The sequence below is a fragment of the Centropristis striata genome, chromosome 17 (genome assembly GCF_030273125.1).
Source record: "Centropristis striata isolate RG_2023a ecotype Rhode Island chromosome 17, C.striata_1.0, whole genome shotgun sequence".
Lineage (NCBI taxonomy): Eukaryota > Metazoa > Chordata > Actinopteri > Perciformes > Serranidae > Centropristis > Centropristis striata.
The window spans coordinates 9,422,333-9,436,944 of NC_081533.1; the positions used below are offsets into that span (position 1 = coordinate 9,422,333).

The 14,612-nt window shown below is 37.7% G+C and overlaps 2 protein-coding genes across 2 annotated transcripts in view; both read right to left on the reverse strand.

Moving 5' to 3' along the window:
- Positions 1 to 14,612, reverse strand: part of LOC131990028 (uncharacterized) — a 28,101-nt gene that overhangs the window by 12,461 nt on the left and 1,028 nt on the right. Inside the window, exon 3 of the mRNA XM_059355410.1 lies at positions 12,436 to 13,932. Within this exon, the coding sequence (XP_059211393.1) occupies positions 12,436 to 13,932 (1,497 nt within the window). The remainder of the gene's footprint in view (positions 1 to 12,435; positions 13,933 to 14,612) is intronic.
- LOC131990029 (protein mono-ADP-ribosyltransferase PARP15) lies at positions 2,092 to 10,947 on the reverse strand. The gene is made up of 9 exons (XM_059355411.1): positions 10,896 to 10,947; positions 10,570 to 10,716; positions 7,863 to 7,922; positions 7,603 to 7,779; positions 7,325 to 7,507; positions 5,830 to 6,462; positions 5,420 to 5,556; positions 5,122 to 5,302; positions 2,092 to 4,606 (listed from the first exon to the last, which is right to left on the reverse strand). Exons 2-9 carry the CDS (start codon positions 10,673 to 10,675, stop codon positions 4,320 to 4,322), a joined length of 1,764 nt encoding a protein of 587 aa, XP_059211394.1. The 5' UTR covers positions 10,676 to 10,716; positions 10,896 to 10,947; the 3' UTR covers positions 2,092 to 4,319.

Here is a 14,612-nt window from a genome sequence, read left to right on the forward strand (position 1 = left end):
TCCTAGCAACATTGCTTGCTAGCTTAGTGTGCTAATTTTATAAATGGTGTCATTAACATAAGTTTGTTGGACTAGTTCTGCACTAGTAAGAATACAAGTTGACAGGAACCATAACTGTTAAATCCAGTTTGGGTTATTTCATCTAACATAGCTAGATAGTTAGCTTGTTAGTTCGATCATGTTTGCTAGCTAGCAGCTTAACTTGGAGCAGACATATATGTGTCTCTTGATCTTCGAAATATTAAATTGGGAATTCATTCATAATGTGGAAATAGCATGGACGCTACAAAGATGTGTTGTATGTTATTGCTCAGAGCTTTTAAACAACACATTATTTCCTTAAAACCATGAAAATAAAGCTTTACCTGACTTGTTATCAGGTTGGATTATGATAAAGAACTTTTTAAATAATCTATCAGTCACTGTACTAGGACTATATAACCATGGTTATAACCATTAACATATTACAAATGAAAGTTAGCAAAAAAAAAAAGGATCTTCAATATGTGAATAAATAAAAAGTTTTCTTAGCTGCCAACCCATCATTTACTTTTGTCCGCCATGTTTCTGTGTAATATGTGATACACTCAGCAACTGCTTTACTCAACTTTTTGCTTTATGATCTCTTGTTCATCTGTGGAACGGGTGGCAAAAAGTTTTGCCAATATGATTTTCTTGGTTACTTTATTTATGTAAAAAAAAAAGTTGTGGTGATTTTTTTTTTCTGACGTCAGGATCACTTTTCTGAGAGTTTGTGTTTGTAGTAGTAAAACTAATTTTGCACCATGTCTTCATGTTTTCAATAGGACAAAAAGCATTCATGTTTTCTTTCAGATAATTTCACCATGTACTCTAATCACAATGTACATAAATTATGTGTTAGTGAATTATGTAATATTCCAGGAAATGGAGGAGAGAAATGTATTAAGATTGACTTTTGACTTTTTTTCTTACCTGCCTCTTAGGGCTTCCCTACAAATATATTTGCCAGATTATTTGACTCTGACATTTGTATTGATTGTATCATTCTTGAACATTGTTGACTCACCTGTGATTTACTGGTGGACAGCTGATAGGGTTTTTTTTTAGAACTGGTTCGGCTCACTGTCAGACGTACTTCTCCACTGGGAAGGGAGATAGTGTGAAACTTCCTCTGTAAAACCCTTTCCCGATCTGTAAAAACACAAAGTCCAAGGTCTCAATAAATCCTACATCAATAAATTGTCTTATCTTTCATTTAAACTGGAACTAAAATTAATTTTAGCCAAATGGGATTCCTTACCTTCTACATCCTTAAAACAGATTCTGTATGTGTTGCCTCCAACGTGTTCAATCCCTCCACAATCACCTCCCCCAGACTCTTCTCTTTTCAGAAAGTGTCTCCTGATTTTCTCCTTTCCTCTGTCTGTCACATCTTTCATCTCAAAGAATAATGGATATTGGCATTCATCCATTTTGCCTACAATTTGAAAATAAAAAATAAGTAAGGCTTCTTAGAATGCCACCTTGCTTCTTGAGTAACTTGTGTGATCTGAAGCGCTTCATTAAGTTTCACTTTCGTTTCTGTTCACTTCCACTTCCCTATGAGTACTTATTTCCGTATGGACACACCCAGTAACATAAAGAGTTAGCTTCCTCTCTCTGAAACTTAAAGTGTCTTTTTTTAATGTTTCTACTTGAGGAAAAGGTTAACTGATAATTAAATAATAAAAATTAGTACGAGTACATTTTTAGGAAAAAGTAAACATTTTCTGATTCCAGCATCTTAAATTGGAATATTTTATTGTATTTGAACCCATTTAATGCTATGTTTCATTTATCAATTAAACAACATATTGATTAAAGCAGCTTTAACCTTATTTTCTATGCAACTGCAACTTTCCACCTCTTTTCTATTGTTTCTGCCCATTTTTTATTTGTACAAGCAAAAATGTAAATATTAAAGATATGTAGATGTAAATATATAAGAAAGAACACCTGCATGATATATATTCACTAGAAGTGAGCGTCCGAGTCAATGCTGATGTTTCGTTTTCATCCTGTCTTCTTTACCTTAAAGTCAGACAACATAGAGACTCCATCAATTGTTTTTATTAAGGCATGAATAGGCAGTAAAGGTATGATTGTACAAATACAAATTCAAAACCGTTTCAATTTCCAAAAACAATTTATATTTATATTTATATTGAGTCCCAGGCAGACTGTGATCTTGAGATCCTTTATGTCAACATTAAATAATAAATATTTATATGTATATTTGTCAGATTTTTAGTTTTTATTATATTTTGTCAGCTTCATCCTGTTTTTATTTAGACAAGTTTTAGTTTTAGTGTCATCCTAGTCAAAGAAAGCTGTACATATTATACAATAAATCTGTTGACATTTGATCAGCTTATCTTGAACATTTCAATCAATGTAGTCCAGGTTAAACCAATAATATTGTCATTTTAGTTCAATTTATACCACAAGAGTTTACAGGTTGAATGATAAATAATGCAGCTTTGCGGAAAAGTGTTCAAAGAGATTAATCGGTTAGAGTAAAACATTTTTTAAAAACATTAAATATTTTCTGATTCCAGCTTCTTACATTTTATGACATTTTATAAACCAAACAACTGATTGATTAATCAAAAAAATAATCATCAGATTAATTGACAATGTATATAATCGTTAGTCGTGGCCATCAACCCATTGTACTGAGAACTTCAATACCGTAAAGTGCAATGAAGTGGTCATTCAAGTCAGAATTACAAGTCAGAAACATAAATCCATCAAATTCTACTTTATGTGCATTTTGTGTTCATGTTGTGAGTTCCCACTGTGCTTAAAATGTCGTAAATTTAAGCATATTCAGAAGTTAATGTCATACATTTTGTAAAATAAAAAAGTTGTATTTATATCTATAATTAATACATTTTCTTTTCAATAATGGCACTGTAATTATTGGAAGAAGTGCTGCATTGAAAAAATCAGTTTTGTTTCCTCTTTGTTGTAAGATTAATTTGTTAGTTGTCAGCTATTAAATGAATCACCAACTCAGTTTGAGAATTTTTTTGAGAAAAACTTCAAATGTTCTGATTCTTAAATGTGAATATTTCATCAATATCTTCATATTTCATTTTATCTTTGAGTTGTCGATGAATCAAGTCATGTTGGGAAACACTAAACATGTTGCTCAGTGATCAGAAGGTTGCTAGTTCGAACCCTGACCATGGCAGTCTACATGTCTACATTATCCCAAATTGCCAAATTTGTCACTGGAGGATGATTGGATTTGGCATTATTACTGTATGAATGTATGGGTGAATGACCATCTGTTGTGTTAAAAGTGCTTTGAGTGGTCATCACAAATAGAAAAGTGCTGTACAAGTGCAGCCCACTTGACCATTTACCACTTTTTGTTGATGTAAAGAGACAGTTAAATAAGAATATTTTTTACAGTACATTTTCCATATGTCAGTTTGTGTGTAAGAAGTTGTGCTGCCTCACTATCATCCATCGCGGAAAGAAAATTTGCTTACAAAACATATTTAGTCGTTATTTTTTAAATGAACATTGTATAACTATAACTTGAAGTAAACATACCCATATATATCTAAAATCCTAAAGCTCATTTCACTTTACTCTGAAGACTTCCTGTGGCAAATTCACAAAAGGATTGAAAGACCTCTAACTGTGCTGTGCTCCGGTTCAATTTGTCTGTATTTAAATAAGGTAATATGACTACATTTGGTGCAAAGTCAACCCTTCTCTATAAAAATTGGCAAAGTAGCATCGTCAGAGAGCTGCTGGTAAATGAAGCGCATTTATAAGGACGAATATAAGGTCGACTCAAACCCCTTTTTAAAGGGAATTCAGAGGCAGGACGCTCCTCTCAGCTCTCCTACGTTAAAAATACATGGGAAAATTAATAAGGTTAATAAACTAATAGATTTCTGGGTTAGTCCAACTCTCATGGTGTCCACAGCTGATGTGCTCACATATGTTCACTGTGTGAAAGTGGACTGTGTGTGTGTGTTGTCAGTTATTCAGGGCTCCCCACACTTTAACCTCTTGTGCATTTATATTCTGTCTCTTGGATAAGTGCAATTGTGTGTAAAAAGAAGACAAATTGCACTTCAAAACTTAATGGCACTGTGATATAATTTGCGATATATCTTTAGTGAATAGGTCCTTATGACGGGGCAGATAGAGCTTGCAAGTGATGCGCAATTCATGGTGCTGTCAGCAGCCGCAATCTATTCTTTGTGAACTCGCCCCTCTGTGTATTTCTACACTTATATAACACCAAGTAAAAATAAATCATTTTTCCCTCCTCTTCACTTGAAGGTGATGAGGTAGTCCGGGTACGCCTGGATGTCATGAAACACGATGAACATGTTTGGTATGTCCATTCTGTCCACCACGCTGTCGTATCGGTCATGGGGCTGCAGTGGGCTGCGAGCAGGCGGGACCTTCATGTCGCTTTGGCCTTGAGTGTAGAAACCGGTCAGGACTCGAGACACGAACATTAACTGGGAACCATCAGCAGCTGGTTTGGAGTAGGTGAGGTTCGCTGAGTAGTTGGCATGTACGGCAAAGTAGGTTCCCTGACCGTATGAAGTTGCTAAAAAGAAGAAGGAATAAGAAATTAACATCGAGTTAAACTGCATATCCGTCCATATGATCCATATGATTGATATGATTCTCAGATGATTAGATAATTGGTTAGGTTAGGGCAAGTAAAACTACTTGATAGTTTAAAGGTTGTCATGGTTTAACCCACTGAACCCCAACAAGCTGTTTCAGGGTTTTTTTTGCCCTTTTTACATTTTACTCACTGTGGCCTTTTATTTCACTGCAATATATAAAAATGTTTATATAATATATATGTTCTGCAGTCCTTTAATGTTTTTGATAAGATCTAGGTATCTAGGTATTCCAAATGCTTTATTTTTGACAAAGTGTCATATTAAAGGACGATAATGCCTGTTTTTAACAGTTTCTTTCTACGATCTTTAAAAGAAAACAAATGTTTTGATCCCGCTGGCACGATTTTGGGATTTAGATCGCTTCTCTCTATCCCAAACATTTTCTCACGTTTTTCTACATTTTTTTATTCCGCAGCATTGGGATGTTTACCGTTCTGTCCGCAGAATCGCCGGTTGAATCCAGTTTTCATGATGGAGTCACAGTTGTCCTGGGTCGTCCCGTGGTACAGCAGCTTCTCCTCTGCTCCGCCCTGCTGCTTGTTCTTATCACAGATGTGCTTCTTCTGCGATTCGTAGGCGCGTCGCAGGTGGATGTTCTGCACGCGCTCGATCTATCCAGGAACAAAACACAAGAAGGAAAAGAATGAGTCCTTGAAAGGATGCAAATATCTATTTATTAGAGATCTAAACTGGATGCTTCATGTCTACAGACAGAGACAGGTACCCACCCTCATTACAGTCTTTTGGACAGTTCGTTTGAAGCCCTCCTTCACTGTCCTGTACTCAGCAGAGGACGGCTGCAGTGCAATCCTCTTCAGAGTTTCACCTTCAGCCATGTTGTCCCAGTACAGAGGCAGAGTGAAGTCTGAGGACAGAAGGGAAAGGAGAAAACTCCTTACTAGACTCCACCTTGGCATATGTTGATGTCAAGTTTTTACAGATATCAGTTTCTTGCTAGACAAAAGTTTTATTTTTGGCGGTCTGACAAAAAAGCATATGTTTCTAATGGTGGAGTTCAGAGGTCTAACTCTTAAAGTAATCTTTGATAACTCTGTTTGTGATGATTAATAATGTTGATTTTGGTTTCCGTCGGGTTCTTTATGTAACTACACTTCCTATCTTGAAACCATCTCCTCACCTGGGAGATGCTGCAGTCGTTTCAGCTGCGCCGTCTGTCTCGTTGGTTGTCTTGTGGCCTCCATGCGCTGCAGATCTACGCTCCACTGGATGTTCTCTGCGTCCGTTATCCCTCCTGCTACCTCCTCCTTCTCCAGGTTGTGATTGGCTGTTTTGGGCAGTCTCTCCCAGTAGCCGCTGTGTGTCAGGATGCACCATGACACGCGGCTGTACAGCTCCTCCTCCTCCCTGGCTCTCACCTCTCTCCTTAAGCAGTCCTGCAGACAGGTGTTAATCATCAGCGTCACCTTGTTGACGCCGTCTCTGAGCCCACTCACGGTTAAGCTGCCCTGACTGGTGGGGTCCTTCTGCACGTACAGACCCTCGGCCTCCACCAGCTGCTTCAGACTGGTCACATCGTCCTGGGTGAGGCCTGCCAGGTCCTCTGTTTTGAAGGTTTTAGTGGAGCACTGAGCCTGATACAGCTCCTTCAGCTTCGTCATGGATTGGTCAACATCTTTTCTGGAGAGGCCCAGGAAGATGAAGACGGACTGCTGGCTTGTGGAGCTGGTTTGGAGGATGTTTAGGTCTGGGCACACCGACGATGGGGGCTGTAGTTGTAGTTGTTGTACAGGAGGCAACTGAGGTAGTGGCCCTGTTAGAGAGGTTGAACGGTAACAATCAGTGAATTACCAAGAATTCTGATGAAAAGAGACAGGTTTTAACCACACAGTCCTGGGATTTTAAAAAAGTGGGAGGGTTTTACAATAAAAAATACATACCATCGAGCGTAGAAAGAAACTGTAAAAACAGACATTATTGTTGAAATTTTAATTTTCCGACAGTCCTTGAACGGGACATAGGTTCCGAAAGTTTCCATTACAAAAAGTAAACCAAAACAAAGATTAAAATTGTGATATTTTGGTCAAAATCACTGTATTCTATTATAATGTTTCATTTTTAAAAACGTCACCAAAAATAAAGTAGTTTGAATAACTAGATCCTGTTAAAAACATTAAATTGTGAAGCCATGACTGATTCTGCTGAGACGAACGGTCACGTGACAAATTTTCACTGAAAATCTGTTTACGAAGAGCTGAGAGGAGAGGACAGTAATGGCTGTTAGTAGAGGCTGTAAAAATGCAAATACTTCAGTATGTATAGCATGTGGAGACCCTCTTCTTTTTCCAATATTCATGACATTTGTGGCCACTTGGAAAAGTGTTGTATATATGAATTCTATATCATTTCAACAACAAAAAAAGAATTAATCAGAGAAATTCAACTTGTGTTTTTTTTTATTTTCTATGATGCATGTCATTATAACTGTGATTTGTTTCCACGGTTGTGTTAATTCCATAGAGCTGCTGGACTTTTATATTTTATACTATATATATGGAAATGAAGTACAAGGCCATAGTGAGTAAAATGTAAAAAGAGAAAAAAAAACGCTCTGAAATGGCTTGTTGGGGTTCAGAGGGCGAAGCTAGAAAAGAAGAAGGCTTTCTGTGAGTCACCTTTGTTGATAGCAGCAGTGGGATACATATGCATTGCCTCCTCTTTAAAGGCCAAGAAGACGTTGATCCTAATCAGGACAAGGCGGATGTCAGTGAGACAGTAAAGAGGACGAGAGGACGTGGCAGCCTTGACCCCTCTGAGGATAGCACCTGCCACTACACCAGGGTCCATCCGGCCAGCTCCTGCAAAAGACATTTCATTATCTAAACTGCAAAATTCAGAATTTACTGTATGCTTTTTCATTTAACATCTAGAAAGTTAAAAAAAAAATACTCACCAGCACATATAGCAGGAATGGCGGCGGATTTGTATCCAAGTATTTCACAATATTCAACAATACGACCCACCACGCGTTCAATACGGACTGGGTCCTTTTTCCCACTGATGTGAAAAATGGATTTACAGGGGAAAAATCCAGCTCCAGTTACACAAAAGTCTCCATGGCCTTCTTTTGCTACACACAACACAAAAGAGATGAGTGAATAAGCTTTAAGTGTGTGTTTGCTTGAAAATGTCCAGCTAATCCTCGTTCCTCACCTGTAAAGAGTTCATACTCCACCTCTGGTCCGGCTACGGTTAAGATGTCTTTGCACACACCTGCATTATAAAGAATACATTTATAAAATGTCATCAGTACATTACTCACATACTGTACTTGAGTACAAATTTGTGTGTTTTACGTGAGTATTTCCATTGTATTACTTCCTACTTGTCCACTACAATTATTAGGGACATATTTTATTTACATATTTATTTGACAACAATCGTTGACTTTTCAGATTTAGATTTTTAATACAAATTACTAACCAACCCATACATTATGATATATTATTATGGATTAATTGGTGAAACTAATATGATGAATTCATATTTTTAAAATGAACATTGCAATTTAATATTAAACATTTGAAAAAATAAAAATTTTCTCCAGTTGACTTTTGATTGGCTGATTACAGCATGACGTGTTCGATTAAAAGCAGATTTGGCCGCATGGTGGTGCTCCAGTTTTGCCAAAAAGGTTCAGCACAACAACTATTCTTTTATTTTCCTAAAATTATTATTCTTTTTAAATCAAGTGTTTGTTTGGAAGTGGATCTAATAAGATTAATTCATTTTTAAAATATACATAATGGTTTATTTTATTTAAAAAAAATAAAATTCTGACCCCATCTTCTGATTGGCTGCTGAAAGCTCACGTGATGCGTTCGGTTGTTACCATGGTTGTTACCATGGATGTGTAAAAAAAAAAGTTTGGATGGATTAGACATGTAACCTTAATGTTAATTCCCTAAGTTAGTTAATTGACCTACCTATTAGTTTCTACGCTTCGTAGTAGGTTATGTAAATAGCGATTATTTGTTCCAGCAAAACCCAGCGAGAGAACGAGTTGACTGTGATGCAGAAAAATATCACATCATTACAAAGTAAGTGACGGTAATCTGTCCGCTGAACTTAACCGGAAATGCGCCATAATGGAGCAAAACATAAACAGACGCCGTTAATGACGCATTTGTGTTATAAAGAAAATTTTCAGGATACTTCCCCGGACTTACTCAAACTGCCGCGTCTCTTTGATATTGTCTGTAACAAATGCCGCATGTAAATAGAGCTTTTCACGGTTACATTGACTTAATATGTTAATTTAATATACCTGAGGAGACAGTGAAGAAATGATGTTAAAAAGGTGACTGACTGTTTTTCTTCTGTGACCGAGGAGTACATTGACTACAACAGGGATTCCCAAAGTGTGGTGCGCGGACCTCTGGGGGTGCACGGGCTGCATTTTCTTTGTAAAATGTAAAATCAAAAACTGTGATATTAATTGTGTGCAGGCTATTCAAAATGCACTACATTTTAAAATCAGGCGTAGAAGAAGTTATCTTCTTCCATTTTTCCAGCCTGTGTTATGATGACGGGGTTGTGTAACCTCTACGCTCATTTAAACTTGCTGCAATTTTTGTTCAACGCAGCTCAAAATATTATAACATTTTCCCCAATTTATCTGCTTTCTGCCTCTGATCCTGAGCCTGTCATTCATCCTCTTTGCTCTTAAAAGTGGAAGCTTGCGCATAACTTTGTTGCATTATATTGAAACTGTGTTTCAGGTGAATTCAAATGCGAGAGTGCATTGTTGTGATTGTGATTATTTTATTATATGTGTGTTCTGGTCATTTGCTCATGATTAAACATGCCGCATTTAATATGGTTATAAAAAAGCTTATTGCATTTTGTTTTTTTTGAAGGTGTGGGGGATTGGGGGTGTGTCAACCCGGTTGGGACATAGAAGGGGGTGCGCAGCTAAAAAAGTTTGGGAACCGCTGGTCTACAAGCTGTCAAATAAGGACCTTTGTGAATTTTGTCATCTTTTATGTGTGTCAGTTCATGTCCTTTAAGTAAAAATTGGATGTATTTGCACTTGATTAGAATATTTCTGTTTTATGCAACTCTTAACTTCTATTCTAGTCTTACTCTTCTATATGTGACAGCTTTAGTTACTACTATTTGTGCTAAAGTGAATGAAAATAAAATGCTTAAAATTCAAAGTGTATATTTACAAAAACAAAAGTGAGGTAGTTTGAACATAATATACACTATCTTTGTGCAGTTTTTCAATTGTTTCAATTGTTTTTTATTTTATGTTTTAAGACAATGTCCCATCTTTTTGGTGTTATAGCAGTAAAACACTGACCGGTTAACAATTTTACAACTAATACTCACACACCTTACTAAAGTAAGGTTTTGAAGGCAGGACTTTATTTGAAATGTGGCATTTTTACAATCTGTTATTAGTACTTTCACTTCAGTGAAAGATCTGAAGTCCTCTTCCGCAACTGATAATAATAAGCCCTGTGGTTAGTTAGTGCAGCTGGGCACAGTCTTGTATTTGTTTGTGCATTTTTGTCAGGAGTGCCATCCCATTGATAAACCCCTAATTGCTGTCTAGTGAAAGTGGTTAGTAACTTAAATGGCTAATTTTAGCACATATAAAAGATGATGGTATTAATGTTGTAAGCCTAATGTAACGTATAAGCTATAACACATTTGAAAATGTTTTGTGTGGCTTCTGAATCTGTAAAAAGTGAAGTATTGAAAATAAAAAAAATGTAATCATCCTCTGGGAACATTCATTCATTCATTCAATATTGAGTGTGTGTAACACATTTTGGACCAATTCATTGCGTAAACTTCAAGATATTTTAAGGAATATATAAAATATTGAGCTATATTCTCAGCTCTCACTCACCGTTCTCGAAATCAACAAAGTTGGTCGTGTTCACCACAGCGTCAGTAGTCTCATTTGTGATGTCACCAAACACCAGCCGTAGTTTAACCCCGCCTTCCACTGTCATTATGACGTCATCAAGGTCGCTGGTGAGGGACCTGAAGATTGCTAAGAGAAAGAGCACCAGAACAAGTTTCAAATTTGTCTGATATTTAATATGATAACTGAAAATTACCATGGGTATGTTGGAATATTAAATTGCTACTGAACAAATAATGTTAAATGTTTTTAAGGTTACAAATTTGTCATTTGTAATTCAGTTATACAAAGTAGTCTGAGCATTGTACCTTGCTCTCCCTGGTTCACAATTAAGCTGAGGTGCCTGTAGACATCATGGTAGCACTGTGAATAAAAATACCATCATTAAACACTTAAAGCAATAAATCCTGCATGCACACATCTTACAAGCAAGTTATGGTTCAAGTGTTGACAGTCACCTCCTCAGAGTCAGGATATCCTGGTTTAATGACGATGTGGATACTAGAGAGAGACCCTGGGGATGTCCGTAATCCAAACTGGCGAATGCTCTCAGTCAGCACTTGAATTGCTTCTCCCAGCGGGTATTTCAGAACAATACCCGGCCCGATAACTGGACAGGCCACAGAGGACAAGCCTTGCTGTATACAAAGGTCAAAACAGCTCTTCAGCCCTTTGCCAAGTGCCTGCAAAACAAAAATCAGACATTTCCTAAGTGTTTCCAAAGGTTACTCCTGCATTCAGCATGGCTTTCTAAACATGTATGAAGCAAGCTAACATAGAGCAGATTGGAGTTCTTTAAAGCCAAACCAAGTGAAGAAACACATCACAGTAATTCTGATTTAAGAAAGTTTTGACTGAAAATGTCAGAAACAAATGCTGTTGAGGAGAAAATCGGAAAAAAAAAACAAGCATGCCCTTCTATCAGCTCAGCAAGGTGTAAGAAAAACATTATATAATGAGATTTGACATGGAAAATAGCTGATATGATTGACAAATTGATTGTTGAATGCGCCAATTGGTCTCATTCATTAAGTATTTAACATGTGAATAAAATACACATTAAATGTGATTAGAGACATATGCTTTCAATAACTTGCATAAAAAAAGTTTTAACTTTCAGTCTGCAGAAATGGTGGTAAAATGTTTTTTTATGAACAAATTCATTCTCGTCACAATTTGTAGATAGGGCCTTAGTGTGGTTTTTAAAAAGTGGGTCCCAAGACAAAAGTTTCAGAAGCACTGATCTAGATTATTTCAAGCCTACCTCCACCTTAAGATCACATATTTTTGTAGTCACTTTAATCCAACCCCCTAGGTTTCAGTCTATCAATTTCTTTGTTAAGTTTCTGCCTGAAGAAATTGTTTTATATTTGAATCCTTGATTACAACCATCAAGATTCCTGACATTCAAATTCAATACTTTAACTGTGCCGCTCTGAAGTAAACTACTTTGGATTCATGTCATTATTGATTGATCTTATCTTTTGCAGTGACTCATAGTATTTTCTCTGAATTACTTTACCTGCACACTCAGCCCTCTGGCTCCATCCCATGGCAAGCACTCTATGAAAAAGAGCTTAGACCATCCCAGAGATGGAGGCGCAACAACTTGCAGAACTTCACCAGGTGCAATGATGGAATTTGCTGCCATCAAGTCAAACATTGCCTTGATTGAATCTCCGGCTTTTGTCAACAGGCATTTACCGACATTAGTAGACGATAGTTGCCTGTTAAGCATGGGGACCACCAATGCACTCACCTGTAGAAATAATGTGAGATAGCATCAATGTGAGTGGCATAAACAGCTGCTATATTGCTCTATGTAAAGAAGAACAGAAATAGTCAAACCTGCTCATCCTCCAAACTGCCAAGCCGGATGTCCAACCTTGTCTTGTCCTGATTTTTGGCCGGCATGCTCAAAGTAGATTTGCTTCGCAATCTGGGGATGGGTCGGGGTGCCAAGCTGCTCTGTGGTAAAGGTTTCACACCTTGCTTATCACTGATAATAACCTGACAGGAGGTCTCTACCAGTTCCTTGCCCACTTTGCCTTCTGCTTGGAAGTATCGCTGAGCCCCTGGTCCATCTAGAACTAAAGTGTCTGACGCCACACTGGCCAGAACTGAGTTCAGGGCTTGCTGGGCCTTCTGGACCTGACATCGGGGACCAGACACAAGCACACAAGGCTGTGGGAAAGGTGAGGGTTTTAAATCCACCTTGTCCTTTTTAATATGAGCCAGGTCTAAGATTTTATCAAAACAGTCCAGCAGTTCAGGACGCGGCAGGTTTAGCACTTCCTGTGTTTTGACTTGGTTTATCTGGTAGTCTTGCAGAACCTCTTTCAGCTTGTTCACATTGTCACTGTAGCCCACCAGTCGTACTTTGGTGGTTCCACTGGCTCCTGGGATGAAGCTGACGTCTACTCTGAACTCGTCTCTGTTTGCCACGTTCTTGGCTATGGTGAGGATTTCTTTCACTCTGTCTAGATCTGGAGGAACAGCTGCAGGTCCCTGCAGCGTCACATTGGCCAGAGTAAAGTCTCTCATCAGCGCCGCTTCAGCCTCATTCAGGGCATCAGAGGACAAACTGGACAGGGTCACATCTGAACCTACTTCTAGGGAAACAGGATGTCTGAAGTTCTGCTGGTAGCGAGCCTGGAGCTTGGAAATGACACCACTGGACTTTATAAAGTTAATCAAAGCTGTGCTGAGCTTGACCGTCTTTACTTTTATCTTTTTCATGAGCTCATCAAGTTTCGTAGCTCCTGACTGCACCTTGTTGTCAGGGCCCTCTAAGATGAGCATGCCGCTGCCTATGAGAAGTTTAACTTCTGGATACTGTGAACGCATTTCTTGACTAAACACTTCCTTGATTAGTTTGAACTGCTTCTCCACAATTGGTAATTCCCTCCGAATTGGCAGGCTCCTCTCGAGGATTGCAATCCTCTCATTCACAGCTTCAGCTTCCCCCACTATCACAGCATATCCAAGCTCGGTGTACACTTTGATGTCATCTGTCACAAAGGAGAGGTCCTGCAGAAGGATTTTGGATGTTTCCAGCTCAACTACGTGATAACATTTGTAGCTCTCAGTGAGACCAATAAAGACCCTGTCCACCTGTATCTCCCATTTCTCTGCTGCACCAAAAGCTCCTCCAGGCCCCTTCTCAATGTCGCCCCTTATCACTGCCTCCTCCTCATCAAAGTTGAACTCCACCGCACAGCCAATAGAAGAGAGTTGCTTCTGTAAGACTTTATTTGCTTTTGGGTTATCTTTCAGAAAGTGCAGGAGGAAAATATCTAGCTGGAAAATCTTCTCCAGGCCTTTCATCTTTGAATTTGTGAATGGCTGAAGAAGAAGAAAAAAAAAGTATTAATTATTAATACAGAGAAGCAATTGGTCTTACTCTTAATTCGTAATGTGGAAATAACATGGATGCTATAAAGAAGGTGTGTTGTATTTTATAGCTTAGAGCTTTTAAACAACACGTTAATTCCCTAAAACCATGAAAATATTTCTTTATCTGACTTGTTGTCAAGGTGAATACTGATAAAGAACATTTAACTAGCGGTTATAGCCAATACCATATTACAGATTAAAGTTAGCAAAAAACTAATGTGCAATATGTGAATTAATAGAACTTTTCTTAACTGCAGACCCGTCATTTACTTTGGACCACCATGTTTCTGTGTAATATGTAGTCAACTCTGCAAATTGTGTACCAAAATGTTTCGCTTTACGCACTGTTGTTGCTGACACCACATGAATGCAGAATGAGTTCAATCATTTCTGTTCATCTGTGAAAGGAGTTTGTGTGAAGTTTTACCAGTGTCATTTTTCTATGTTACTGTTTTTTATTGGAATAACAGCTGATTCTATTTTATTTCTGACGATCATTTGGGTTGTTTGTTGTAAAGCTTATTTTGCACCACTTCTTTCTTTCAGGTCATTATAATTTCACCATTAATTGCACTCTAAACACAATGTCCATATATTGCGTTTGAACAAATCATGTAATATTAGAGAGA

Coding starts and splice junctions, on each gene's coding strand:
- LOC131990029 (XM_059355411.1), bottom strand. CDS start 10,675: ATGACAGTGGAAGGCGGGGTTAAACTACGGCTGGTGTTTGGTGACATC. Junction 7,923..10,569: donor CTTTGTTGATTTCGAGAACG/GTGAGTGAGAGC, acceptor TTTATAATGCAG/GTGTGTGCAAAGACATCTTA. Junction 4,607..5,121: donor GCGATTCTGCGGACAGAACG/GTAAACATCCCA, acceptor TCTTCTTTTTAG/CAACTTCATACGGTCAGGGA.